The sequence below is a fragment of the Sceloporus undulatus genome, chromosome 2 (genome assembly GCF_019175285.1).
Source record: "Sceloporus undulatus isolate JIND9_A2432 ecotype Alabama chromosome 2, SceUnd_v1.1, whole genome shotgun sequence".
In the NCBI taxonomy this organism is placed as follows: domain Eukaryota; kingdom Metazoa; phylum Chordata; class Lepidosauria; order Squamata; family Phrynosomatidae; genus Sceloporus; species Sceloporus undulatus.
This window is the reverse complement of record NC_056523.1, coordinates 30,770,354-30,798,156: the sequence shown is the minus strand read 5'-3', so window position 1 is coordinate 30,798,156 and position 27,803 is coordinate 30,770,354. Positions and strand designations below refer to the sequence as shown.

The window sequence follows — 27,803 nt, the reverse complement described above, 5'->3', positions numbered from 1 at the left end:
GCTGCTGGCAGTCACACACACAAACACATACTTCAGTTGCCAGTCTTTGGGGGTATATTGTTCTTAGGATTTAGAAACATAATGACTTGATGCTTTGTATCCATATGATATGCCAAAAATTCAGAAAGCTGATCTTCTTAGGACTACAGACAGGTTACACTCTAATTTACATTTAGTGAGAGGTTTCCATTTTGCTTTAGCCTTTATAATGCAGTCTATAAAAACATATCAGAGTCAGATTCGGTTGGAAAGACAAGGTTCACAGAATAACTAACAGTATAATCACTGCATTCTTATATCAGTGATGTAGTCCTGTTTCGGAGCAATTTGAAATACTAACAATTTCATGATGGCCCAGGTTTGGTTGGTTTTTTTTAATGAATTAAAATAGGAAATATTCAATCAGTTTCTCATAATATGACTTCCAGCTATTTCTGTGTGGGTACAGACTCAGCCACAAGCCCATCTGCAAATCCAAGATGAGGCATTTAAGGAAAAACGTTCTCTGTCTGCATCCTTAAGACAAAATCCCTTCCTCTGTTTTATGCATTCATTGTTTATACTTCCTTTCTCAGTGATGGTAATAACACCAGGGAGATAATCTAAAATATGTATGTGGCCTGTAGCATATGTTATACTGGCTGTTCAGTAATGCTGAGACCATTTGAAATCACTTAAGCAGAAGCAGTGCAGAAGACTTTGGTGCATCAATGCAGATGGAGCCCATAAAGGATGTCGCACTCAACACACGCCATGGGCTGATGGGACAGAATGTGGCCAAGGAAAGGTCTGTTATTGACACTGTTGCTATTTCTTGCTTCCCCTGCCCTGTGTAGATAGAAGCATTGTTGTTATGATTGTCTTATGAAAATGAGAAAGTCCATGATCATTTTATATATTTTTATAGCAGCAGTGTTTAAAAATCACAGTTCAGGGCTTGTTCACAAACCACTTAACTGTTGAGGACAGCCAATATTCTCTTTTCTCCTCTCCCCTTCCCTTCCTCACAAGGAGCCCAGAATGACTAAGAAGCTGTATGAAACACAATATAGCAACCAAAATGCCATTAAAACTCTAATTCTAATATCACAGATTTGAATTTGAGGCCTCCAGTAGCAGCTTTGCACTGTAGTCCCATGAAAGAGAGTGCTACACCATCCAGAACATAGCTACCCACAGAGCTTCCATCTTTTCAGGCTTCAGTTTTAGGTTTTTTTTGCTTTCTTCCAGCCAATTCCTCCTTCTAGGCATCAGTCTTTCACTTGCACAGCCTCTCATGATTCAGATAGAATGGAGAGGCAGAGGAGCATATAATCTGCAGATTGATGACACTGTCCCAGGCAACACTGAGCTTTGTGTAACCCAACAGCAGGACTGCCATTGAGTCCAGTAGAGGTTTCTAGTGCTACTTTCTAGTAGCAACCCTTTGGGGGTAGAAATGGACATCCTTCCCACTACTCATAACCTCTGTCCACATGGGCCAAACAATATGTCCTGCCCCTGTCCTGTGTGAGGAGTCCAGACGATGCATGGCCCAGACCTCGAGTCTGGTACAAACAGTTTGGACAACATCTGGCCCATTAAGCATGAAATCCAGGGTATAACACTCTTAACATGAATTAAATTAACTCACTGTTTGCTCTGGATCTTCCTTTATTATTATTATTATTAACCTTTATTTATGAAGCGCTGTAAATTTACACAGCGCTGTACATGCAATCTTTTTAGTTAGACGGTTCCCTGCCCTCAGGCTATTCCTGCTGTGTCATCTGGCATAGCCACAGTGGTCAAAACAAGATGCCCAGGCAAGTGATTGATGCTGGACACCTCCTCAGAACAAACATATTGTCCATGGTAGTGACTGTGCCAGGCAGCACAGTGGGATATGCATGCAAGCAGTCACTCTACATCAGAATGGAAATGTCAGGCAAAGGGGGGGGGATGTTGGGGTAGCTCCAGGGCCAAAATACCCCGGGCCACCCTTGGAGTGTTCTGGTCCATGCAGACAGGGCCTTACTAAACCATCCTAAATAGTGATATTGAAAGAGATCATTGCAGATTAAGAAGGCAATCCCCCTGGTTCTTTCCTGAAGAAAGTAATCAAACAGAGTAGCCAGAGAAGGATCTATTTTGAATGTGGTAGCCCTTTTTAAAACTCAATTCCAAAAGAAACACACTGTTCCATCTGTGTTATCTTTTAGCCCTATGTAAAAGCTTACCAATTTTCTTGAGGTTTTATATTACATCTAAAAAAATATGAAAGAGAGATTCATGATAGAGGCCCTTCTACCCTAAACAACCAATCCTTCCAAATCAGAACATCTGAATATTATGGGTTAAACATTGTTTTATTTCTGAAAATTGGTCTCATGGACCTATTTCTGTACTTGGCAAAAAAAAAGGAAAAAAGTTAGTTTGTTCTTTGTACTGCGTGAGAGGGTTTCCATTAATCAGTCCTTAACTGTAAGTATCAAAACAATTATATGGCAGTAGGCAAAAAGAACTCAGAAAGAATTGGATTTTGTTTCTATCAGTATCATATTGCAGATAGTTAACTGTAGTCCTATAAATGTCTACCTATTTAATTTAATTCCACTGTGTTCAGGGTTTTATTGTTGTGTTTCCAACATGATGACCTAAGGTGGAGGTATCACAAGGTTTTCTGAGGCTGAGAGCGTGTAACTTGCCCAAGCTCACCCACTGATTTTTTATGCTTGAGTATGGAATTGAACCCCTATCTCCAGAGTCATAATTCAACACTCAGACTTTTGCCACACTGGCACTCAAACTCATTGGGTTTTGTTCCAAGTGAATCTATAGGCCTGCAGCCAAAAAGTACTCATATGCTAATATGGCACATGAAATTCTTAATACCCTTTTTCAATAAGACATCAAAAGTACAGGCAATATTGCTCAGATGAATTCTTTCTTCTTGCCTCCATCATGTGTATATTAGGCCTCACACTAGGATACTCAAAAGAGTTTTGTTACTAGAGAAAATACAAAATATAAGTGGAGTAATATATGGATTGGGACTTAGCCATCCCTCAGATGGACACCTCTCTGAAATATGCAGCATAGTTCGTGACAGTTTAGTATGGCAAATAGTGTGACTATTTTTTTAAAAAAAATCAAAAATGTAAATTTCTGTGGAAATGTATCAGAGTGGAATTGTGGGTAAAAATATACAAGAGTGGCATGGAAGGGACAGGTTTGCCTATCCCTGAACCTCAGGGATATATTATCATATGTTTTAAATATCTCACGTCAGTTAAACGAGTTAAAAATCTTTTTTTCCCTGTGTCAAAGCTGGAAATATCACCTTGAATCCAATTATTCATCCCATCTAAAATAGATCCACTAAATCATTGAAATTTACTGACATGTTGACTCAACATTCAAGAGCCGATTCAATGAGTCATCTATGGTTGGGATCAACTAATAAGATTCAGGTTAGAATTTCAAGACCCATGTGATTAATTAGGTCACATTTTATTTTCTAAAGCATGCTCAAAACTGCAAAATGCACTGTTTATTTTATAAACATGTTTTATTACTATTCAGCAGTAAAGATAGTAGATTTGCCAGGGTGATCCAGAATTCATTTGGGGTTAGCAGTCTTACTGCAAACAACTGACATAAAATCTGGATCTGAATTCCCTCAGCTGAAGAAGCTGTCTTTTTAAACATTTTCTGCAGCTTGTAGCCCTGCTCAGCCAGTGTGCTGAAACTAATGTTTTGCCTCACGTCTTTTAGTATGAAAGCCCATGACATATACACTAGTCAAGAAAATACAATGTTGTTGGTGTTGTTTTGTGAAGACAGTATCTTTGGAGACTTGAAAGCCTTTTTATGTCTAGGAAAAATCTGAAAATAAAAGTGTTATACGCATGCTTAATTTAAAGTTTCTTGCTGTATCAAACAACACATGTATATTGTTAGACATATTTTAAGTATGATAGCATTGGACTGGAAAATATTAAATCTCATAGTAATCCAGACTGAAGTTTTGGACATTTCGGGGCAACTATTTGCCACATCCACTTATTTTCATTTTGGGTCAACCTGTTGCTAATTTGACACACCCATAACTTCAAATACCACCTATCTGGCTGTTGGGCTGGATTTTACACAACCAAGATGGAGTGCTCAGTTATAAAAGGTTATAAATGAACTGAGGATTTCACTGAAGTACTTGGTTTCTCATTTGAGTCTTCTGCCATCCATTGTCAGCTCTAATCTGTATAAAACATGTGCTGAATGAGTTCTGTGTGCTCAAAAGCCAAATGGTCTGTTCTATGGTGGGCATGATTGCTATTCGTATTTTTTCCCCTGTACATGGCAGCTATTCAACAAGATGTTCCTCCTTTGGGGTAGCACTGTCTTATTGATGCCATGTGTGTCTTTATTTATGACAGCTGTAGAAGTTATATGCCAGTACGGAAGGTTAGCGTGAGGACTGAGCATGGCATTCTTAAAAAATCTCAGAACTTTCCCTTGACTGGGAGTGATGTGGTTGCGCATAAACCATATAGTTTTTTCCCCCCAGAAGGGTAACAGATTGTACCAAGTACATTTAAATATATGGGTCAGAGATACGAAGCCACCCTAAGCAGAAAATGTTTGTTTTTAGATCCCTCCACACCTCATCATTATTTACATCCATTATTTTAACTGTCCTCATGTTTTGGAGATATTCTTTCAACATATCTAAAAATAAATAATAAAAATTTTATTTTTATACCGCCCTTCTTATAATCAGGGCGGTGCACAACATATCTGATCTGGAAATGTGTCTTTGGTACTGACACATTGTGACATTTAACTTGTAATCATAAAATCAGACAGGCTGCTTTACCTAGCAGCTGTCACAACTTAGGCTTCCTGCTTTGGACCAGTAAAAGTGCACAACTCAATGGCTTGGAGAGCTGTCATTGTGTGGTCCTCACGTGATTGACCATCATCTGGAAAATCAGAGCCATTGGTGCCTGCTACAGCTTGGCAGAAACTTAATAACATACAATATATAGCTACTAGTCCATTTCAGAAACATAATTGATACCCACTGGTTTATTTCAGACATACGCAGTGGTGTAGGTCAAGGATAGACAATGACTCCTCCCCCAGTGTTGTTGCACTGCAACTTCCAAATCTTTCACTATTTTCTGTACTAGGTAGGACCAATCACAGGTGTGGTCTGATAACATTTAGAGAGCAACAGTTACCTGCCTTTACAATAAGTTGGGGTGGGCAACCGTGGAAGGCTGTCTGTATGTTGTTTGCCTTCAAATTATTTCTGGCTTTTTGTGACTCTAAGGATAGGGGGCAACAATTAGTTTCTCACAAGGGCTTGGGCGGATGTACCACCCACCCCTATCTCCAGGGGGAAAAAATTAAAATTGTCTCCAGAGGGCACAAAAACAGCCTTGGAGTCTGCAGGGTTCATTTTCCCCACCCCATACTGGGTGAATGAATTTGTCCTAGAGGAGAACAGCGGAAACATGTGCTTCTGCTTTGAAACAACTATAGTTCCCTGTGATATCTTAACTCAGACAGCTGTGGTTGAAACTTTAGTACCAGAACAAACCAAAATCTGAAACTAGGTGGTAGCTTCTCATAGATAACTTTCCAGATGCTTGCCTCCCATATCTTCTTTTCAGTGAAACCTTAGGTTGTACCTACACTGTAGAAGGGTAATGCAGTTTGACACCACTTTAACTGCCATTGATCCAGCCTGCTGAATCCTGGGATTTGTAGTTTCGTTGAGGCACCAGCGCTCTTTGGCAGGTAAGGCTAAAGAAGGCTAAAGACCTTGTCAAATTGCAAATCCCTGGATTCAAAGGATTCAAGTTACAGCACTTAAAGTGATGTCAAACTACATTATCTCTACTGTAAATGCACCCTGAGACTTACAAAAACTCTTACGTATCCTTAAAATTCATGAAAAGGGAGAATTTATTGCATAAATACAGTACACTAAATATTTTTTTTAACTTGGTTACACTGTACAGAATCTGATTCATGCATAATTTTAATGTTTTTTTTTAAAAAAATCATACTCTTTTACATGCAACTTGTTCATATACTGTCATATCTTCTGATTAACTGACACTGAAAGGATTGGCAATGAAAGCTATTAGGGGCTGGAGTATTGTATAAAAATTCTGAAACAAGAGTTTCATTCTGCTCATTCTTGCTTATTTAATTCCTCTTGTGATCACATTACAGTATCAAAAGTGACCCTCTAGTGTGATACAGGATTTTTCTTATTTAAGCCACTGTGGCAATCTTAATATTATGTAATCTTCACATAATATTTCTTGCTTTATCTAAATGGTTCTTGAAGAATGGAAGGTGAAGAGTGCTGACTAGGTTTTTGAATAATATGAATTTCTATTCCCCCCTTCTTTTTCCATTACATTAAAAAATCTGTGTGAATGAAAATTATGTTTTAACAAACTCAAAATATATTATCCCAACATTACAAAGGATTAGGAACATTAATTAAAATGTATACATAGCTCCTCAATGTAAGGCCATACCCTCCCCCTGACCCTGAAAATGTCCTTTAATGAATACAAATTTTAGAAGAGAATTTGCCTGTCAAGTTTTAAAAACCAACAGCCACCTTGACATTGATCTCAAATGCAATTTAGAATGCAAAATCCAGATCAGAGCAATTAACTGGTGTTGTAAAAGTCTACCTATCTTTCTTATTTTTGGAGTTTAGCACTGCAAGTATGGCCACTGTGTTCCCAGAGAGCGAGAAGTACCTGTGATAGATGGGACATGGGGTGCATGGAGTCCCTTTGGAGTTTGCTCACGAACATGTGGTGGAGGCATTAAAAATGCTGTTCGAGAGTGCAACAGGCCTGAGTAAGTACAGGAGTGCTGCAGTAAGTACACTGCCTATGTCTTTCACTTTAAACCACATATCCTGATATATAAACCATGATATGAATAAATGGTGTGCTAGTGGGTATTAGCATATTTGCTCCCCCCTTTACATGCATACTAAACAAATTAGGAAGACATAGCTGTGTGTGAAGTTTGCACCCAGGATTATGGTTATGTGTTCCAAAAAAAGCAAGCGAGTTTTAAACCAAAGTTTGTTGTGGGCTTGTGAATTCTGGCTTATTTTCATTCACCTTACCATACACTTGGCTTCAGCCATGTCATGAACCTATTCCTTCCTGGTTCATTTACTTGTACACACAAAGGTGGCAGTAAAAGAAGAGCAAGTGGGTGATATACACCAGGACATTGCTTGTTCACATTATAAACTCTGATGTCAGTTTGGACCCAGTCATATTATCTTCTCAGGTGTTTCAGTTCAGTTTTATTTGCTTTATTGTGCCTTGTTTTATTTTGTAATTTTGATGGTTTTTAAAGATATTAGGAATGGGGCTGGAGTTTACCAGTTTTTGCTGTATTATGGTTTGTTTTGAAATTTTATAAGAAGCAACGGAATTTTTATGGATGGTCAAGTCAGAAATTTTTAAGGTCAAAAATGACTACATAGTAAGTGTTTTCAAAGAGATAAACAGAATGCTCCTCATCAATGAGACATGCATAAGTACATATGATATACAGTGGTTTGGGGAAAATCATAACCAATTTCAGCTTTTCAGCACACATAGGGAGACAACGAAACATACCCTCCATTGATGACCCATCTGTGGGGTTGCACACTATTGCATGATTACAGAGCTTGGAAGTTATTTTTTACTTCGCTATTGAATTATTATTTTTGAATTCATTACTTGTAATTAATTCTTTTTTCAATAACGTATATATGTTGTATTATGGCTGATACTAACAAGGGATAACATCACACCTTTTGCCATATAACAGTAATTTTTTGCTTACTTTTAGAATTGCAGGTGTGTAATTCCACTAAATGGGAAGGGAAGAGATCCATAGTTTATTTGCTGGCCATGCTATGCCTTGTGCTCAGTTGTGGACATTGTGGTAACACTAAGGTTGTCAAGAGAAGAGTGTATTTTGTAACACAGTCCACCAACTTGTAGAATTCACATGGGGTTAACTGATTTAAGTCTTTACATCCCGCCCTATGTGGCATACAAATACTAAAATCCATATCTATAGATGAAAAAAAATGAAACTATAAACATAATTGAAATAGACTAAAACACATTAAACAAGTAAACAAGTTTAAAACAGGTTGAGAAGGTTAAAACAATTGAAATCATGTGTATAAATATTTTGGAATTATTCAATTGGGCTCCAGAGGCTTTAGTGAATACACTTTTTTCTAACTTGGCACCTAAATAAAGCCACCTTTGGCCTCCAAGAGGAGAGCATTTCACATTTGGGGTGCCACAACTGTGAAGGCCCAGTACAGACAAGTGGCCGCCTGTAGCTTTATCCCCCATGAAAACATCCCATACCTTTCTAAAGGAATATCTTGTGGCAGCAGATGCCACAGTTTTATCTACACACCTCACCACCAGAGAACCCAGCTTGTTGCACTCGTTTTCTCAAGTCAGTGGAAAGAGCTGTTGCTACTTGTCCAAAAGAATGATTTTTTTTAAAAAAAAACTATTTTATTAATTAAAATAATTTTATCAGCTAAGGCTGCAGAATTAATTCAGTTTGACAGCACTTTGCCATGGCTCAATGCTATGGAATTCTAGGATTTGTAGTTTTGTGAAATATTTAGCCATATCTATCAGAGAGTTCTGGTGCTACAACAAACTACAGACATCAGAATTCCATAGCATGGAGCCATGACAATTAAAGCAATGAAAGCAAAATTAAAGCATTAATTTTGTAATCTGGCAGCAGCCTCAAATAGTTGCAGCCAGAGTAAAACCATTGAAGACTGGCTATGACTATTTTAGCTACTGCTGAGAAATCAAATAATGAAGGATTAGGTAAAAATGCACCTATAACAGCAACTTTCTGGAATAACTTTGGAAGTAGAGCAGCAACAATTTGCCTTTTCAGATTGATATTCTAAGCTCTGCCTGAGTGAAAGGGCTTTCTAAGGATATTCTCATGTGACAAATCCTGAATCAACATGTAACATGGGCCTATGTTCACTAGAACTGAGCCTCAAAGAACAATACAATAGTGTCAAAAAACTGAAGTCTGAGTCCAGTGAGCTTGCATAGCTCTTGAGAAGCACTCCTCCCAATACACAATGTAGGCATTGTAAGGAAATCACACCATTGGTACCAACTGGAGAGTTCCTCTAAATACAAATTTCAGGTTTAGATCTTCACTAAGATCACTTTAAAGGAAGAAATTTCTTAACTCATGTTACCGTCTCACTTGGAAAAGAGAAGTACCAAATAAGTACCAAACATGGGGGAGGGGGGGGGGAAGAAACTTCTAATTGACAGATATCCTTTTGGGCACACAGAATTATTTGTTCAGTTCTTTGGATCTTTGCCATAGTTTGTACAAAGATACCCTTCAAAAAGATAGAACTTATACAAACAATGCAGGAACACTGCATACATTTCTTTTTAAAAGGGGAGGGGGATTGTTAAGTGAGGGCATCAGTCAGCAACTAGATTCTTTGCCAAGTTTTTGGGAGCACAAGACATTGATACTGACCTAATAAGCTCTGGGGATGATGAGGTCAGAAACAATTGCAGTTTCTGCAATAATTGTAAAAGCTGTTTTCCAGACATGTTCAGCAAGGAACTAAAGCTCCAGGAAAGCTATCCAGCTGATGTCATACTTTGCAAACTGTAGCATACTATAGGATAAACAGAAATAATGTGTTTTCTGAGAAAAACAAAGAGTCTCCTGCACTGTTGCTTTAGCCATTGGTCTAAAGGACCACCTCTCCCCATATAATCCGCCCCGCACTCTCAGATCGGCCGGGAAGCACTTGTTAAGGGTTCCTAAGTCAAAATACACCTTGACTGCACAAAGGGCGTTTTCTATCTTGGCCCCGCAGCTTTGGAACTCCCTTCCCAACAAGCTCCGCTCCGTCACCTCTCTAGATCTCTTTAGGAAGGAACTAAAGACCTTTTTCTTCCAACAAGCTTTCCCCCATGTGTCCTGACTTCATGTTATACAATGGTTTCATTCAGCTAGCTTGTTTTTTTTTTCTGGTTTTTTTATGCTGTTCATATTTTTATAGTGTTTTAACGTAATTAGCTGTTTTTATGATGTTTATACTGTATGTTTTGTATTCTGTTTTGTATTCCTTTTGCTTTGCTGTAACCCGCTTTGATCTACCCTGGAAAAGCGGGCTATAAATAAATTATTATTATTATTATTATTATTATTATTATTATTATTATTATTATTATTATTGGGTGTGTGAATCATGTGGCCATGCAGATGTTGTGGGACTGCAAGTTCTAGCAGCCCTAGCCAGGACAGCCAGTGGTGAGGAACACTGGGGATTGTAGTTAGTGTTGGCTAGAGTGCCACAGAATTCCTGCCTCATTTATAGTGACCTACAAGACATTGGGGCTAGTATTAATAGATTCATTTGTCTCTCTAGCCCATTGAAGCACACAAAGTACAAGAAGCTTTTGATGGCATTTGTCACCTCAGTGCCACATTACTCTTTGCAGGCTGAAAGATCACAGGGAGATTTCACCGTTTCTGTTTAGTGAAGGATTCCCTTCATTGAATTAGACAAATTCTATAAATTCTTCTTTTTAGTGTGCTTTCCCTTTGCCTCATGAAGGAAAACTACATGTCTGTTCATTGACTCACGTGGTTAAATTAAACCAAAGAGATACAAGTACTGGGACTCAAACTTTTTGCCCAGAACTCCTACTCTAGGATGTTTTAGATTCTTCATCTATGTTTGCACAAGAAAGACTATAGACAGGAAATCCTTTTAACATGTTATTCCTCCAAATCTTGTTTCAGTGGAGTGTCCTTATAGTGGGCCCTTGGTATCTGCTGGGGTTTGGTTCCATAATCCCCTACGGTTGCCAAAATCCATGGATGTTCAGATACCCTTAAATAGAGTGGCATAATAAAATGGGGTTCCTTGTATAAACTGGCAAAATCAAGGTTTGTTCTTTTGAATTCATTTTTTAAAAATATTTTTAAGCTGTGGATGCTTGAATCCATGGATAAAGAATCTGTGGATACAGAGGGCAATTGGATATTGTTTTTTGTATTCAGCTGTCACTTGCAGAAGTTAGCATAAGGAACTATAGTTGTTGTTGTCGTTGACGTTGTTGTTGTCATTGTATGCCTTCAAGTTGTTTCCAATTTATGGTGACCCTAAGGCAAACGTATAACATGGTTTTCTTGGATAGATTTGTTGAGAGGGTGTTTACTTTTGTCTTCTTTGTTTACCAAGAGAGTATAACTTGAACAAGTCAGCCAGGAACTTTCTATGGCTGAGCAGGGATTTGAAGCCTGGTCTTCAGAGTCATCTTTCAGTGTGCAAGCCACTACACCACACTGGCTTGCCAAGGAACTATCTTAGAAATACTTAATTTTTTGTGGCTGAATGTATTGATGTCTCTACATCTGAACAAACTCCATTTGGTAATATCTTGTATTGTTGAAAAACGAGTAAAGGAACATTTCATTTTACAGTGGGTGGGGGAGACAAGAGATGCAGCTCTACAGTTTACAGTGGCTTTAAGCAATAAAATGAGCACATGGTGTGATAAATAGTTTTTCACCTCCTTGCTGCTTTGTGTCAGAAAAAAGTTTGCCAAGGAAATAGACAGCTTATAGCTATCTCTGTTTTTGCATCTCTCTGTCAGATTTCTTGCAAACCTTTTGAAGTTGATGCTGCAATGGTGCTAATTGAGGATGGGAGGATGTTCACAGCTAGGGACACTAGCTAAACTGGAGGCTATCCGCCTGTTGAAAGAAAAGGTGGTGACTAATAGAGTGGTAATCAAGCAGAACAAGCTCAGCAGATGTCAAGAGGGCCAAACTAGAAGTTACATTAAGTATCCTTCCTTGATCTCTTTCCATTAACAACTGAAAACATTCTTGTGCCACCAAACTTTTAAAAATTAAACGGGACAGGCTTTTAATGATGTGCTGTGCTATGTTCTGGTTTATATGGTCTTTTAATGAATTTTGATGCTTTTAGTGTTTGGTATTTTAACTTTATAAATTGTCCAGTTGCTTTTTAAATAACTGCTTCTATCCAAGTTTTTGTATGGTTTTAAATCTTTATCGGTTTTAAATATATTGTTAGCTATCTTGGGAACCAATTATTGGGAGAAAGGTGGAATATAAATGGAGGAGATGATGATGATGATGATAGTGATTGCCCTTGATGTTTTATTTATCTGAAGGCCTGCCTTCTTCCGTGTGTACCTTCCCAAGCATTAAGGCCCTCTTCAGAGGTCCTGCTCTCAGTGCCTCAGCCAAATCAAGCAAGTTACTTAACTATTCAGAGAAGGCTTTTCTGACATTTGTGCCCCAAGCATAGAACAGATTTTTCAGAAAGATTTGAATGGCATGATCTTTATGATCTTTTCAGCACCCTTTTATTCACCTAGGCAATTTCATCTCTAGTGTAACATGTTTTGAGATTATAAGAGAAGTTAAAAGAAGAGAGCAATGCTGCTTGTAGAGAGTGAAGAGAGCTTATATCTATCTCAGTTGACACTGCTTTTTGCCTTAAGAGGAATTTGAAGGTAACCTGGAATCTTGCTCAGGCAAATAATCCTCCCTTGTTTTGATAAGCTAAAAAGATTTCAGAACAATTAGTGACATATCTGCAGTTTTGTTCCACCAGCTGTCCTGCCCTGCCTAAGGCAAATACTTGAATGAAGCACATTGTCTGTGAAGGCAATGAGTATTTGGGAAATTTATTTCAGAAGTTATCAAATTTATAAAATTATACAGGAAACAGTATATTTGTACAGTTTTTTAAAGCATCTGCCTGACAAAAGGAAGCAAATGCCAATCTGTTACTTACTTTGCAAGCCAGCCATGCTTCAAAATTTAAAGTTATCAAACGCCAAATGGTTCTAGGCCATCTCAGTAAGGCCTGTTGATTTCAAACTAGTTTCTTAGAGTCTGTAGATGGGAGGAATGTTCAAAATATTTTAAAGAACTTCTATATATTTGAATATTCCACTTATTACAGAGTATTGGGACAGATGCTAGGAATCTTTTCTTCAGAGGGCTTAAACTAAAATATGAGTCTGGAATGCAGTAATTGTTGAATGAGAGATTGGCAAGGATTTCAATTTTTTGGAAATCCATGATTGGCTAAAAGAGGAGAACAATGTCAGAGTAACATTTAGTTGTGAAGTCGAAGGCTTTCATGGCCGGCATCCATACTTTTTTATGGGTTTTTCAGGCTATGTGGCCATGTTCTAGCATTTAATTGTTCCAATGTTTGCAATTGGAAAAATTCAGTTTTCCAAAGGGTGCAGTTCTGTGTATGCCATATATACTCGACTGTAAGTTGATCGCATGTACACATCGAGGGCAGGTTTTTGGGCCAAAATTGTGGATTTTGATATGACCTGTGGATAACTCAAGGGTAAAACTTAAGGGCATGTAATGAAGAATGTAAAGTTGAAGCAAAGGAAAACAATGCCTAATAACTTACAAAATTCTAGCAAGCATAACTGTGCTTATACTAAAGGTTGGGTGGATGAGAGAGTAGAAGGCAGTCAGTGCTTCCAAGGCAGATTAAACTCTTGCCTTTCACCAGGGGATGGTTGTGTGTGTGTGTGTGTCTGTGTGTGTGAATTAAACTACAGTACTTACATTGACCTATGGATATGTCGACTCAGGTTTTTGGGTCAATTTTTCAACCTAAATTTCTAGACTTATGCATGAGTGTATACAGTGCTTAATCCTGAGTATGTTCTACTGAATTCAGGGCCTAAATACCCTAGGGACACTAGATCTCATCCGATCTTAGAAGCAAAGAAGGGTCAGCCCTGATTAGTACTTGGATGAGAGACTGCCAATGAATACCAGGAGCTGAATGCTATATTTCAGAGGATGTAGTTGGCAAAACCACCACTAAGTATTCCTTGCCTAAGAAAAGCCCTCACTCCTTCACCTTGGAGTGGCTCCTGTAGTTAAAATCTTTCCTTTTCCCCATCCACACCAGTCTCCAGTCCAGAGTATGTGCACTCTATAAACCCCTACACACATAATGGCTATGCCTCTCTCTGCCCCAGTGGAGAAGGACTGAATCCTTCCTAACCAGGGAGAAATGTCTCCCTTTGCACTTGCGAACAGCAACCAAGCAAGTGGCTTAGTAGTGACCAAGAGACCTTTTTTCTGCATTGGCCTTTGATGGAGGGGTGGCGTGGGTGAGAGGCTTTTAGGTTGCTGGTCAACCAGCTGATTGGGTGCTGCTCCCTGAGTGACCAGGTGCAAGAGCAGCAACTGAGAAACCTCTTGCCTGGATCAGCCTTTGTTACAATGGGAACTTTGTGTTAATAGGAAATGGCTGTTCCGCAAAAGATTCAAGGACAGTAGAGGAGAGGGGATGCTTCTCTGACATTTCAGAAGCACAACTGGCTTTCACACCCTTGTGCTTCAGGGATGTTTTACTGTTGCTTAAACCATGGTAAGCACTGGTGTGAAAATCTTTCCTAATCTTGTAAGAAATGAAACACTGACAACCAGCATTTAAATAAAATTTTATTGTTCTTTTATTCAAGTTTGTGTGGACCTGGAATTATTTTACATGCTGCTATCAAATAAATTAAACCCATCGATGCTAAACAAAGTGGTCTGAAACTTTACATATTGGGACAGTTGTGGGTGTATACCCTCTAGGGCTGCCCACTGAGGAAAAGAGGTTTGGTGAAGGAGAGGTTCATCACAATATGTTGTTTTGAATTTGCAATAGAACGGTATACCTAATATCAAGGAATATGCATGGGGGTGCTAGGATTGTTGTCCTAGAGGAAAGGGGGTAGTAGCTGGAAAACATTCAGGAGCCACTGAATTAAGCCTTGTAGCAAGCTACAGCTATCCTGTGTGAGATATAGGAGATTACTACACACCATTTCTGCACCGGGAGGGACGCAGGATCTAAAACTCGAAAACGGATTCTATCTTACTGCCCTGTTGCTGGGCAGTACACAGCCTGTATGCAATTTGGGTTTTTCCAGGCTTGTTGCATAGCTTTTCATACATGGGATTTTCCCGTCTATGAAAATCTGTGTGAGAAGCCAGGGTTGCATATGGGCTGCCTGCTGCCTGGAAACAGGGCAGTGAGATAGGATCTGTTTTTTAGTTTTAGATCCTGTATCTCTCCCAGCAAAGAAATTGTGTGCGGTAATCTCCATATATTTTAACACTGCCCTTTCCTTTTGCTTGGAGATAAGCCTCCAAAACTTTGAGAATTTGCAGCCTCATCTTCTAGCTAGAAATGACTCATGAAAACGGAAGACTCAAGGCCAGGCTGTGAGATCTTGCAATCCTCGTGCAGCTACTGCCTCTTTGTTGAGGCTACAGTCCCTTTCTTGTAATGGTTAACTTATGGGTTAATGGTAGAATAAGAGCAATGGAGGAAGATTTTGATGGTGAAAAAGAAATGGCAGTGGAAGGGAGCCAAGTGGGACTTCCTTCCTAATCTTCTGTGTTTTTCACTGCCAGCCTTTTTATTCAGACATAGCATCCATGAGCACTTGGTAGAAGTTCTGGAACACATTGACATACAAACAGATAATCAAATTATGTTCAAATGTCTTTATCTGTGTGTTTTTTAGTATTTATCTCTTTAATTTTCTACTTTTCTCCCAATATGGACCCAAAGCAGTTGGGTCCCATTTTTATCTTTACAACAAACCTGTGAAGGAGAATAGGCTGAGAGATAGTAACTGGTCCCAGGCCACACCTGGCTGGACTGGGCTGGGCTGGGCTTGGCTGAATGGGAATTTGAACTTTATTAACCTCAGTGCTGATGCAAAAACACTAACCACTAGTGACCTGATCACTCCCAAACATCCTCTCCAATCCATTACTAACTGTTTTTTGAGGGTGAGGGGGTGGTTTGTAAACAGAAGATTTCAGGATGCTAAAACAGGAAGGAAAGCATGGGACAGGGTGTTATCAGTACTTCAGCTCACAGCAGCCTCAGTCAACTTAGCCAATGGTCAGGGATTCTGGGAACTAAAGTAAAAAAAACCTGGAAGACTGGCTGCCAATTGGTTTCTGGACAGGCTACCATAACTGGAAAAGAGTTACTTAGTACCTTTAAAGTCCTATGTGACTGTGGCATCACTGTGGCATCACAAGACCCTCAGTGACACCATCACTCATGGTGTCACCCCCTCATTAACCTCTCCCATACCAAACTATACAGAATCCTTAGTAATGTTTTTTGTACAAATGTTACTCATAAATCATAATTCCTGTATAACAGTGGATTTAACACAATAGTTGTGATCCAAGCAACTAACAAATTTAAAATTATGTCATTAAATAACAATATCATACATGCTGCCTAAATGTATTTACATGTACATAGTTTCATGTGGTTAAAGTGAAAATTTGGTAAGATGTGATGTTTTTAAAGGAAAATCTTAAAAAATAACTTTTTAAAACAAAAGTAAAATTTTAAAATTAATATTTAAAAAACCCCCAAGTCCCAGCCTTTCTCCTCCCACTGAGCCTCACCTCACTTCACCTCACTTACACTAGCCCTTCCACTGAGCACCAGTGTTTTAAAGGGATGCAAGTGAATACCATAGCCTGTTTCTGCAAAAAACAGATGTTTGGGGAGCAGTGGTGTCACACTCCTTAGGGTGTTACCTGATGCACACCCTGCACCTCCCTTGTGATGTCCCTGCTATGTAGTTTGGGCCCTGATTATCTATGGGATTACTATCTCCCATATTATCTGCTTCATGCATTCATGGGCTCTGGGGAATATTTACTCCACTCATCAAGAACTAGGCTGGCAACTGTCATTAGCCACCCCCAGACCATGGAATAACCTGCCAGAAGAAATTTAACAGCTGGATACTCTGTCTGAATTTAAAACAGCATTAAAGACCAGTTCCTTGTGGCAAGTCTGTCCAGATGCTTTTTAAATTATTAATAATTAATCAGTATGGACAGATCATTTTGATATGTATTGGTTTTAGATGCTCTTTTAAATTATATGTGTTTTTAACTGGTGTTATATGTTCTATTTTAACCTATTCTTGCTCACCACCTCAGTCCATAGAGAGGCAGATAATAAATATAACAACAACAGCAATGATTTCCTAATCACAGGTGGGTGACTAAGGAGATTATCACACAGGGATAAGAAACGCGAGAAAAGCGCTATGTTCTCATCATGTTTTCATGATCGCAGGAAGATTTTCACATAACGTCATGCACATCCCGTACTTGTCCTGTCATCAAAGTGTTGTGCTAGTGCAACTTCTCATTAACACCCCCAAAGCTTCATTAGTGCTATTGTGAACATGGGAAAGAAAATCACATTTCAGTAGCACAATTGAGAATCCATCATTAAACCTTCTGGAAATAAATTGAGTCCCCCAGTACCCCAGTGTCCCGTTCAGCAGAGTCACTTCCTGGGTCACATTTGTAAGTCACAGAAGAGTTCCTTAGTGGCGAGAGATTACCTGCTTTTTTCCTCTCTGATCACCACCCCTTCTTTCGACATGTGGAATGTAAAAGTGCTATTTTACCATTTGTGAATCATTAATGCCCTGTTATTGCAACATCGTTTGAAAGTAAGTGTTGCAATTTTGCCATTGTATCATTCTTGCTAAATTATGTTAGAATAGCATTATTAAAGTGTAAATAGCCCTTATGTGATAATCTAAAACTGTTCAGTGAATCCAAACAGGCATTCTTTGCAGCTGAATCCAAGTTGGCAACCCTTCTGTATTGATCACTGGATCTAGGAGCGGAACCCAAAGCCCTCTAAGTGGAGGCTAGTTGTTGTATAGAACTTAGTGTTCTGTGTTTTTTGAAAGGTCACCCTACATCCCTTAAGCTGAAAGAGAGACCAGCAAAGCAGCTGTATCCAGATGTTTCATAATTCTTCACCATAGAAAAAGAGGACTGAGTCGAATCTTTCCAAATAGGTCCTTAAGATTTCATTCCGCATGTTCATGTGTTGATTGGGAATACTTGAATATGTTTTTTTAAATTACATGACAAAACTACTTTTTGTGTTAAATACTAATGAGGCATGTAATGTTGAGACATCCCTATTCTGCAGTCAGTCTGCTTATACTTCAGAAACAGAGCCAGATTTTGCTTGCTTTTGAAAAGTTTTAGTTAAGCCTTAAAGGCTTTTAACGTTGTTGGTTTTAAATTGTTAGGGTGGTTGAAAGGTTGTTTGGAAAAGAAAATCCAGTGGAGAGCTACAACTTTGTATTTACTGACACATCCTGATGGAAATTTCATTATGGCATTGTGAAGGTGGTGAATGATAGCTTGCTGGCATAACTTGGCGTCCTGCTGTTTGTGACTGTTCCATATAGGCAATATACTGCCCGCAAATGCTATTGCCTTCAAAACTTATTGTAGAGCTTGGATAAGTCACTGCTTTGGACTATAGCTCCTAGATTGTTAGCCATGATGGCTGCAGGGATAGTGGAAAGTATAGTCTGAGAAAAATAACCTTTTCAGGCTATTTTTTGGGTCTATTGTCATATGTCTTAAACCCCACATGCTTATTCCCTTCAGATTAAAAAAATATTTAATTTGAGCAAAAAAGAACTAATTCAGTAGAATCATGAACTAAAATGTTTAGAAAGAATTTCCTTTTGGCACATTCCTATATAAGCCGCCTTGAATGCTGGGAGAAAGACAGGGGTATAACATAAATACACATATAAATAAATTATAAAATGCATGTTTACTTTAGTAAGTCTTGAGTCCAGATGGGAGCGAGTGGGTAAATGATTGCAGCATAAACTCTTTAAAACAAATTTAAACATACCAATTTTGTATAATAAATACATGATAATATTATAAGGATAATATAAAAGGTGTCCACGGGTTTATTTTTTAGTTTTCTTTTTTAAAAAACCCACAGTTTATATAGTCTAGCAGAATATGAATAATATTTCAACTCAAAAATAGTCAAAGGCTTTCATATTGAGTGGTGGGTTTTGATCCAGTGCATTTCTTTCTGTCTCAGGCTTGTTTGATTTTGACATTTTATATTTGTCTTGTGTGTGTTTGTTTGTGTGAGTGACACATATTAAGTGCAGTGTTTGAATTTATTTTACAGTGACGATATGAACTGAACACCCATTTGTCTGATATGCCTGACAGTTCTTCCTTGTCCATCCTTTTAACAATGTTAGAAGGCCGCCTAAGTGGTTCACAATCAGATTCAAGCAATTCTCTTTAATTTTGCTTAGTCAGTTACTATACAAGTTGTAACCCATCATGCTAAATGATGCCCAGAGCAATATATAGTGGCCTGCTAAGTGCTTGATAGTGCTTCTGCTTTTGCAGTCATAGGCAAACTGAGGCGTGTTACAGACTGCCCGAAAACGGCGGTCTGCTGGCGCCGCCGGTTGCTGCGTCCGGGAACCGCAGCGGACAAATCGTGCGGTTAATAAATAATAATAATAAAATTTTTATTTGTATCCCGCCCTTCCGGACGATCAGGGCGGCTTACAAGATGCAACAAGTGCAAACAAAGTACAAAGGTTAAAAACAAATACAACAATCTTAAAAACAACAATAAAAAGCCCCTTGCCCAACCTCATGGCCACGGAAGAGGAGGGAGGCCCACAGGATATTTAATCGGGGTTCCCAGACACAACAAAAAGAAGTCACAAAAAGCGGCTTCTTTTTGCGCCCCGGAAGTGGTGCCAAGAGTTGCTAGCTGTGCACTCGCGGCGTCACTTCCGCCGCAGGACGTGCGGATGCTAGGCGTCTGCGACATCAAGATGGTGGCGTCCGTGTAGAACGGGGGGTGCCATTTTGTACGTGCCGAGCGTGTACTAGGGTTAGGGGCGTCCGGAAAGGATGCCCCTTCCTAACCCTAGTACGTGCTCGGCACGTACTTTATGCCCGTCCAGAATGGGCCAGTGTTATATTGAGGACAAATGTCATACCCAGACATTCCTGCCTTCTTTTCTCTCCTCTTTGTTCTTCTACCCTTTAATCAACATGCCTAGGGCCTGACAAACCACATTTTTCCTATTCCATCTTGATGAAAAACTAGTTTAGTGTCTATTGACAAATCAGAATTGCAAACCAAGGTTAGATCTTGGTTTGCAAACCAAGCTTGAAGACATAAACAAAACCACATCGTCCTGATTCCGACATAACAGAATATAGTGGTTTGGCACGCCTCTGAAGTGTTTAAATTGGAAAGAATAGCTAAGGATTTTATCACACAGAATGCAAGTGCCCATATCCCGTGAATAAAAAATGGTCATTAAATTCCATGAATATCCTGTGAATATCCTGCAAGAGCAGGATTGGTTTCAAACAACATTGTATGATGTCACCATGTAGTCATGGCATTAGCCCGTGAATAAAGCGGCAAAATTGCACTGCTTTTCATTCATGTGAGTGAAAAGAGGCGCAATTTTGAGACTTTATTCATGGGATAATGCTGGAATAATTGCGACATCATGTGAAAACAATCCCGCTCTTGCAGGATATTCATGGATTTAATGACTGTTTATTTATGGGATGCAGGCGCTTGCCTCTCATGTGATAAAGTCCTAAGTGAACTCAGGCTGTGCTGGGCTTGATGTACAGTGCGCCTGCGTCATATGCAGATTTGAGCATATGCTCAAACCTGTGTAGAGCCGCATGGGAGCATGGGGGGCAGCGCATCCCATTCTAATGAATGGGGCACGTGCCCATGACACGTGTGCGCCGCCGCGTGCATGAACGCCATTCAAGTGACTGGGGCTCGAGCATATGCATTTTTTGGCTTACATGAGGGGTGAGGGGGGTCTGGAATGGATTCCCCACGTAAGCCAAGGGTGCACTGAACAGGCATAAAATGAGAACCTAAGAAAAGCAATCATGGCTTCAAAAACTGATTTTGTGAATTTTTATTTTTGAAATGTTATAATATATAACTGTCAATATTTTCTCATTTCAATTTTTAGACCAAAGAATGGTGGAAAATACTGTGTGGGACGGAGAATGAAATTTAAATCCTGCAACATAGAGCCATGCTCTAAGCAAAAGAAAGATTTCCGTGATGAACAATGTGCAGTCTTTGATGGGAAGCATTTTAACATTAACGGTCTACCTCCTAACGTGCGCTGGATTCCTAAATATAGTGGAAGTAAGTATATCTATAAATGGGCTGGGTACTAGGTCCCACATATCTAGGCACAGCTTTCCAGCTACCAGCTTAATGCTCTGATTTGCTTAGATCCAGAGCTGATTTTTGTGCTTAAAGGATTATGAGAAAATTTCCCTCTCAGTATTCATGTTGAACTGACAAAAATCAACCATTTAAAGTTTCACAGTTTAAAGACCAAGGTACATATTCAAGAAAAAATTATCAAACAATTATTGGAGATTAAAATGATATGATGATTAGTTTCAACAGAAAAGGAGCTGAGGAGAAAAGTCACTCATCAGAAATTGGAACAATTGTTTTTTCTCCCCAGATACTAAGTTCTAGATATCAAATCAGGCATTCACCTCAATGTGTGAAGGGACAAATGGTGAGGAGGACATGAATTTCCCTGTACGTTACACCTCCAGACAGACAAAGCAGTGTCACAGACCTTCTCTATTTATCAAAACAGTTCCCATTACAAAGGTTCTTTGCAATCATGTTCTGTCAAACACTGGTGCAAGGTTCCTGTGATCAAGAACCCTGATAAGGCAGGGTTCCTGTTCACAAGAGCACTGTAATAACTGTGTTCAGCCAAACTAAATTACAAAGCCCTCTTAGAAACTTCATGCTCAATGTGTGAAGGTCTAGTATATGTTCGTGGATCTTTCAGCATCCCGTGAGCAGAGTTTACATGTATGCCTAAATATTGGTCACTCATTTAATCCTTCACATACTCAAGCAAACACATGAAGAGGGTTACAGTGGTTGGAGAGCTTCCAGGTCTGTTTTAATTGGTCTCCATTTTAAGCCGATTCTTTTGACCTGCCTGCTTTTTCCCACCACTTCCCCTTTGTTTTTACTATTTACTGGAATGCCACATCTATTGTTTACTGCTGTATTCCTGTGTGGTTGAAGCAGTCCTCAGCCTGCAACCCCAACTCACTTTTATCCTGGCAACTGATCAGGGAATATCCAAACAGGCAAAGGATTGTTTCTTGCTGAAAGAAATCCCAGCCATCTGTTCCTTGAGTAGATGCTTGAGAGGGAATGGAAATAAATTCAAGAGTTGTGGGACAGTAATAAGACATTGCTCACTCACAATCTGAAACAGGAGATCAGTAATAAAATAACCTGATTGTTTTGCCTTGGCAGTTTTAATGAAAGATAGGTGCAAGCTCTTCTGCAGAGTGGCAGGAAACACGGCTTATTATCAACTCAGGGACAGGGTTATTGATGGCACCCCTTGCGGCCCCGACACAAATGACATCTGTGTACAAGGACTTTGTCGGGTAAATATTGTTTTCTTTCATTTAATTAGCTTAACCCTCTTCAAGAAAAGATTACTCTCTTCATCTTCTTCTCACATGAACTGATACCTCTGTTCCACCTCCTTCAGTATTTAATTATCTAGCTTAGGCTACAATATTTCCCTTTCATATTATCATTTTGCACCATCCCCTCTTTTACCACTTCTGGCCTCTTGGTGTTGAACTCCAGTTCTCATTAGCCCCACCCAGATGGGCAATAGTAAAGGATGATGGAAACTGGAGGCAATTAAGATTGGGTGGGCTATAGGCTATAGGCCCTAGAGAATATCTAGGAGTTAGCTGTTGGCCAGAGCTGAGAGGGGCTGAAGAACCCAAGCTAAATCCACTTTGGATTGGCAGTATAACATCCAGCATCTCAATCAATCTATTAACAGAACTTGCTGCCAACTGTACTTTTTATGCAAAGAAGGATCAGTGGTAAGGACCAGTAGTGCAACATGTTTTGCACGCAAAAGTCTCATGTTCAGTCCACATTATCTCCAGGTAGGCCTGGAAATGATTTCTGCCTGAAACCCTCAGAGCCGCTGCCAGTCAATGTCCACAATACTGAGCTAGATAAACTAATGGTTTGACTAAATATCTTTAGCTCTTTCACCCCCCCCCCTTTGAAATTAGATAAAACTCAGTAAAGAACCAGAGGAAACAAACATTACCTGTTACTGGTGGCGCAGTGCTTAAATGCCTGTACTGCAGCCACTCACTCAAAACCATAAGGTTGTGAGTTCAATACCAGCAAAAGGGTTCAAGCTTGACTCAGGCTTGCATCCTTCTGAGGTTGCTAAAATGAGTACCCAGACTGTTGGGGGCAAATTAGCTTACAGTTGTAAACCGCTTAGACACTGCTTAGGCAGTATGAAGCAGTATATAAATGAAGCTTGTTTGTTTGTGTTTCAACCTGTTTGTATTTTCTGAACTGGAGCTTTTGCATCTCTTTTTTTCTGTAGAGAGACTGTTATATATTAACTGATATATATCCATATATATTCATTGAATATGTTTTGTTTGGTGGGGGAGGAGAGAGAGAGAAGCATAAATATTACATATGTGAATATATGTGCCCATATATATTTATGTGTATATGTACATTGCATACACATATTCTATATATTTGTGTGTGTATGTGTGTTTCCTCACATACATACCCTGTCTATTCATCTCAAAGATGCATAAGACATCTTATAATAATAAAATAGATTTAGGAGAGATGTAAAGGTTAAATGCAAGATGTATTAAAAACACACGCATACACAAACAAGGTGAAAAATACACTTCTCTCAACTTCTGAAACTACTCTTAAAAGTGGTTTCAGATAAGAATAAGAAAAAAGTACCTGTCTTAAACTATGTGATTGTGTTACGGAGCAGCTGATTTCTGATCTTAAGCTGAATCTGCACTGCAGAAATAATGTAGTTAGCTTTCACTTTAAAACACTGTTTTAACTGCCACGGCTCAAAGATAGTGTATAGAATCCTGGAATCTGTAGTTTGTTGTGGCACCAGAGCTCTCTGACAGAGATTGCTAAATATCTCACAAAATTGCAACTCCCAGAATTCCACTGCATTGATCAGTGAAGATTGAGCCTTAGGCTCCATATTTATGTTGCATGCCAAAACTTCTAGAAATCCTATTTACTAAGAGCTGGTGACACGTTCGGAAAGCACTGCTAAGATTGGCTTTATTACATCTTGCAACACCGTTATCTTGATGTGAATTGTGCAGCCCAGGTTTATCCTGGGTTCACTGAAAAATTAATAAAGCCAACCTTATTGACTTATCCAAGAAAAAAAATGATCAAACAATTGTTGGAGATTAAAAAGATATAAATCCTCTCAACTGAAAAGGAGCTGAGGAGGCTTATCCATTTTTATATAGCCTCTGCCTGGGCCCATGTGGCATAACCATAGCTTGGAAAAGCTGTACTTGTGGGAACAACTCCCAGAATCCTGCTGCCGTGGTTTTCCAAGCACTGGACATAACCATCATGTGGTCTTGTTTGCTGTTCATGCTGCAGGTTTATTTATATCCCCCATCTCGCTCCGTGCTGCCACCACTCAATCCTCTAATGCTGAGTGGGTTTGTATTTCATATGTTAGAGTTGGAAGAGACTCATTTTTCATGTTCTAATTGGGAGATGGTTATAATTAGAGTTTAAGAGAGGATGTTGGAAACGAAAAGAATGAATGAGGCTGTTGGAGGCCTTCAGTGGCAAATGAATGTTTTTCATTTGGAGTGCAGTAAATTCTATCGTATTTTCATATTAGTTCAATCTGGTTCTGAATTTTTCTTCCTGTAAAGCAAGCTGGATGTGATCATGTGCTCGGTTCCAAAGCCAGAAGAGATAAATGCGGTGTGTGTGGTGGGGACAATTCATCATGCAAAACTGTTGCAGGGACATTCAATACAGTGCACTATGGTAAGAATCTCTCACAGAAAATAGTGGGACTAAAAGTAAAAAAAACATTAACCACACATAACACACTTAAAAATGAACACTGTAATGAATAAGAATTAATGTTAGCTACTGTATATTTGAGTTTTATGGCACTTAATGATAATATTAAACAGATAATTCAGTAATTGTAACTGTATTATTAATTTTTTACTACAAAAAGCTATAGAATACAAAGGCATGGCAAGCTAGACTTTCTAGTTTATTTTCCCAGGTTATAACACTGTGATACGCATACCAGCTGGTGCTACAAATATCGACGTACGGCAGCATAGTTACTCAGGGAAACCAGAAGATGATAACTATCTTGGTAAGATGTGATCCTTTTTTGAAATTATAAATCCATATTATTTTTCTAGTGCACAGATATTTATAAGGAGCTTCTATAACGCTGCTAGTCAAAACAAGGATCACCTAGTCGAAAGGTGCTCTGTACCATGTGGCCCTGTACTGAATCAAGATGCTCTCATACCAAGAACATTAACCTATTACTTCCTGGGTTAATAGTTTTTATGCTGCTTTGAGTCCCGTCTGGGAGAAAGGCGGGATATAAATCAGATGAATAAATATAAAAAATAAAGTTATGTCAGTTGTTGGAGTAATTTTTAATAATCTCCCTGTCAGGCAGTTTGCTGAATTTGAGTACTATAGAAAGAGAGGTTAGGTTTCAGCACTTGAGAAGAAGAGATTTTGGTCTATCATACTTCAGTTAACTTTATCACCCTTAGGGAGAGTTTTTAAAATGACAGTTGAGGAGCAAAGGGTTAAACCTGCCATCTCTGCAAATGCCCTGATTTTATATGCATTCTCTTTAAGCTTTATTCCCTTTATATTTGTATCATCTCTCAACTTTTTAGTGAGGATTTCAATAACACACAAGAACAAAAGTGGGGAAAGGGTTATACCTACTGTACTTGGAATGACAGATGAAAGAATATAATACCAAAAAGGCTAGAATATTGGCGTATATGACAGTGGCAGCCAGAATTGTAATTGCCCAGGAATGGAGAGAGTTCAATCCCTTTGTTACAAACTTGGTCGCTAAAATTGCTTGAGATGGCTGAATTAGACAAAACTGACATGTTTAATGAAATATGAAGGCCTAGGTAGATTTGTAGGAAACTGGGATCCAGTAATGAAATATCTAAATAACATATGGGGAGAAATATCAATTATTAGTTTCAAGACTAGTGAAAAGTAAATATCATATGTATATATAATTCAAATTTAGATTGGTCGAATCATGAAAGATAGAACCAAGAAGGTTTAATACCAGAGAAAAGAACAGTATGAGTAATATATATCAACACCAAGCATAGGATCTTACTGCACAGAGCTCCAGGAATTCAAATGGCATGGAACAAAAGGGGGTGTGATGGGAATGGAACAGGGAAAGGATGCATTTTATTGCACGCCGGAACGCTGCCACCACTGCTGGATGTCCCCGTTCCATTCCAAATCCACCCTCCAGAGGCCGATTTTCAGGAATATTCTGAACAGTTCCTGAAAATCGGCCTCTCTGGCACGGATTTGGAATGGAATGGGGACTTCTGGCAGTGTCTGCAGCGTTTCAGCATACATTCCTGGAGCCCCGTGTGATAAGCTCCATAGTTAAAACAGGAGGAACTGAAGGAATATAATATATAGTATATGGAATGAATGTAAAATAACCTTCAATGTGTTTATATGTCTGTTTTATTTCATTAATTATTTATGCTATGTGATGCTTATTTTGGCTATGTTATATCACTGATAAAAAAGATTAAAAACCCTGCCATCTCTGAAGGTTGTGGTCGCAATGAAAATCCTACCCACCCACCCCAGTTTGTTGACTGGGATCTCATATCTTAAATCTAAAGCACTTGATAAAAACCGTCATCAGCATCATCTCATCTATCTATAAAATTAGCATAACATGCAGTTTGACCCTTCTTCAAAATCTAGGGTAGAAAAACTAAAAAGAAAAGTGCACTGAAATAGATATTTAATAAAAATTTGGAAAACAAGAAAACAATTAATAAAATTCAGCAAGATACCTTACACCAGGAGAAAGAAGCAACTTGTCAGCTACTGACAGCTTGTAGTATTTCCTTTTGTAGTGGTCTGCATGCTTCATGAGGTATCCAATGAGTCCTTCATGTTTGGGGATGAATCATTTCTTTGCCTGGCTATTCCAGTCTACCCCAAGAGAAGAGGTGGGAATATGCAAAAAAGCAAAATGAGGGCATTGCCCCCCATAAGAATTCAGTTTCCAATAAAATGTTGCTCCCTCAAATTAAATTTTTAATATTGCACCCAAAGAAAATGAGCAGGCAAAATTGCCAAAAGAATGCAAGCATTTAAAATATAAGAATGCCCTGATTTTGCAACACCCACTATCGCTGCACATTTTGAAAGAGACTCTGATGTCCTACATATCTCAATTTGACATCATAAGAAACCAGCAGAACATGAGAAATGTCAGTGACTGGGTTCTTTGTGCTGGAAAGGTTCCTCTTGCATGTGCCCTTCCAGTGTAATAATTCCTTATCTTTTGCAGTCCTGTTCAAAGAGCACCTCCAGTTCTATGCAAAACACTCCTTTAGGGCGATATAGTAGCTGTGATGGGTGAAATGGTGGGGAAACTAACGTAGGAAATTAACTACATAATCGCATTAGTGTGAGGTTGTTCAGCAGACTGCTGTTTTCAGGAAACCGTCCCTTTTAAGAAAGCTTTTAGAGTTTAAGCCTTTGGCATTTTTGTGCATAGCTGAAATTTTACAAAATAAGATCCTAGCCAAGCGCCTTATGCATCTCCATTGTAATGTTAGCTTAACATGCATAGCTA

The 27,803-nt window shown here is 38.9% G+C and overlaps 1 protein-coding gene across 6 annotated transcripts in view; it reads left to right on the top strand.

The window, feature by feature from the left end:
• The window catches only part of ADAMTS9 (ADAM metallopeptidase with thrombospondin type 1 motif 9), a 179,550-nt gene that overhangs the window by 41,101 nt on the left and 110,646 nt on the right, over positions 1-27,803 (top strand). For 5 of the 6 annotated variants that reach the window (XR_006101997.1, XM_042449999.1, XM_042449997.1 and 2 more), the window contains 6 exons: positions 680-787; positions 6,731-6,876; positions 21,015-21,196; positions 22,352-22,488; positions 24,823-24,940; positions 25,191-25,286. Coding sequence is in view for 5 of the 6 variants with exons in the window: in XM_042449999.1 (XP_042305933.1) it covers positions 680-787; positions 6,731-6,876; positions 21,015-21,196; positions 22,352-22,488; positions 24,823-24,940; positions 25,191-25,286 (787 nt within the window). In the remaining variant the exon portion in view is untranslated. The remainder of the gene's footprint in view (positions 1-679; positions 788-6,730; positions 6,877-21,014; positions 21,197-22,351; positions 22,489-24,822; positions 24,941-25,190; positions 25,287-27,803) is intronic. The other variant, XM_042449998.1, reaches the window with a different exon arrangement.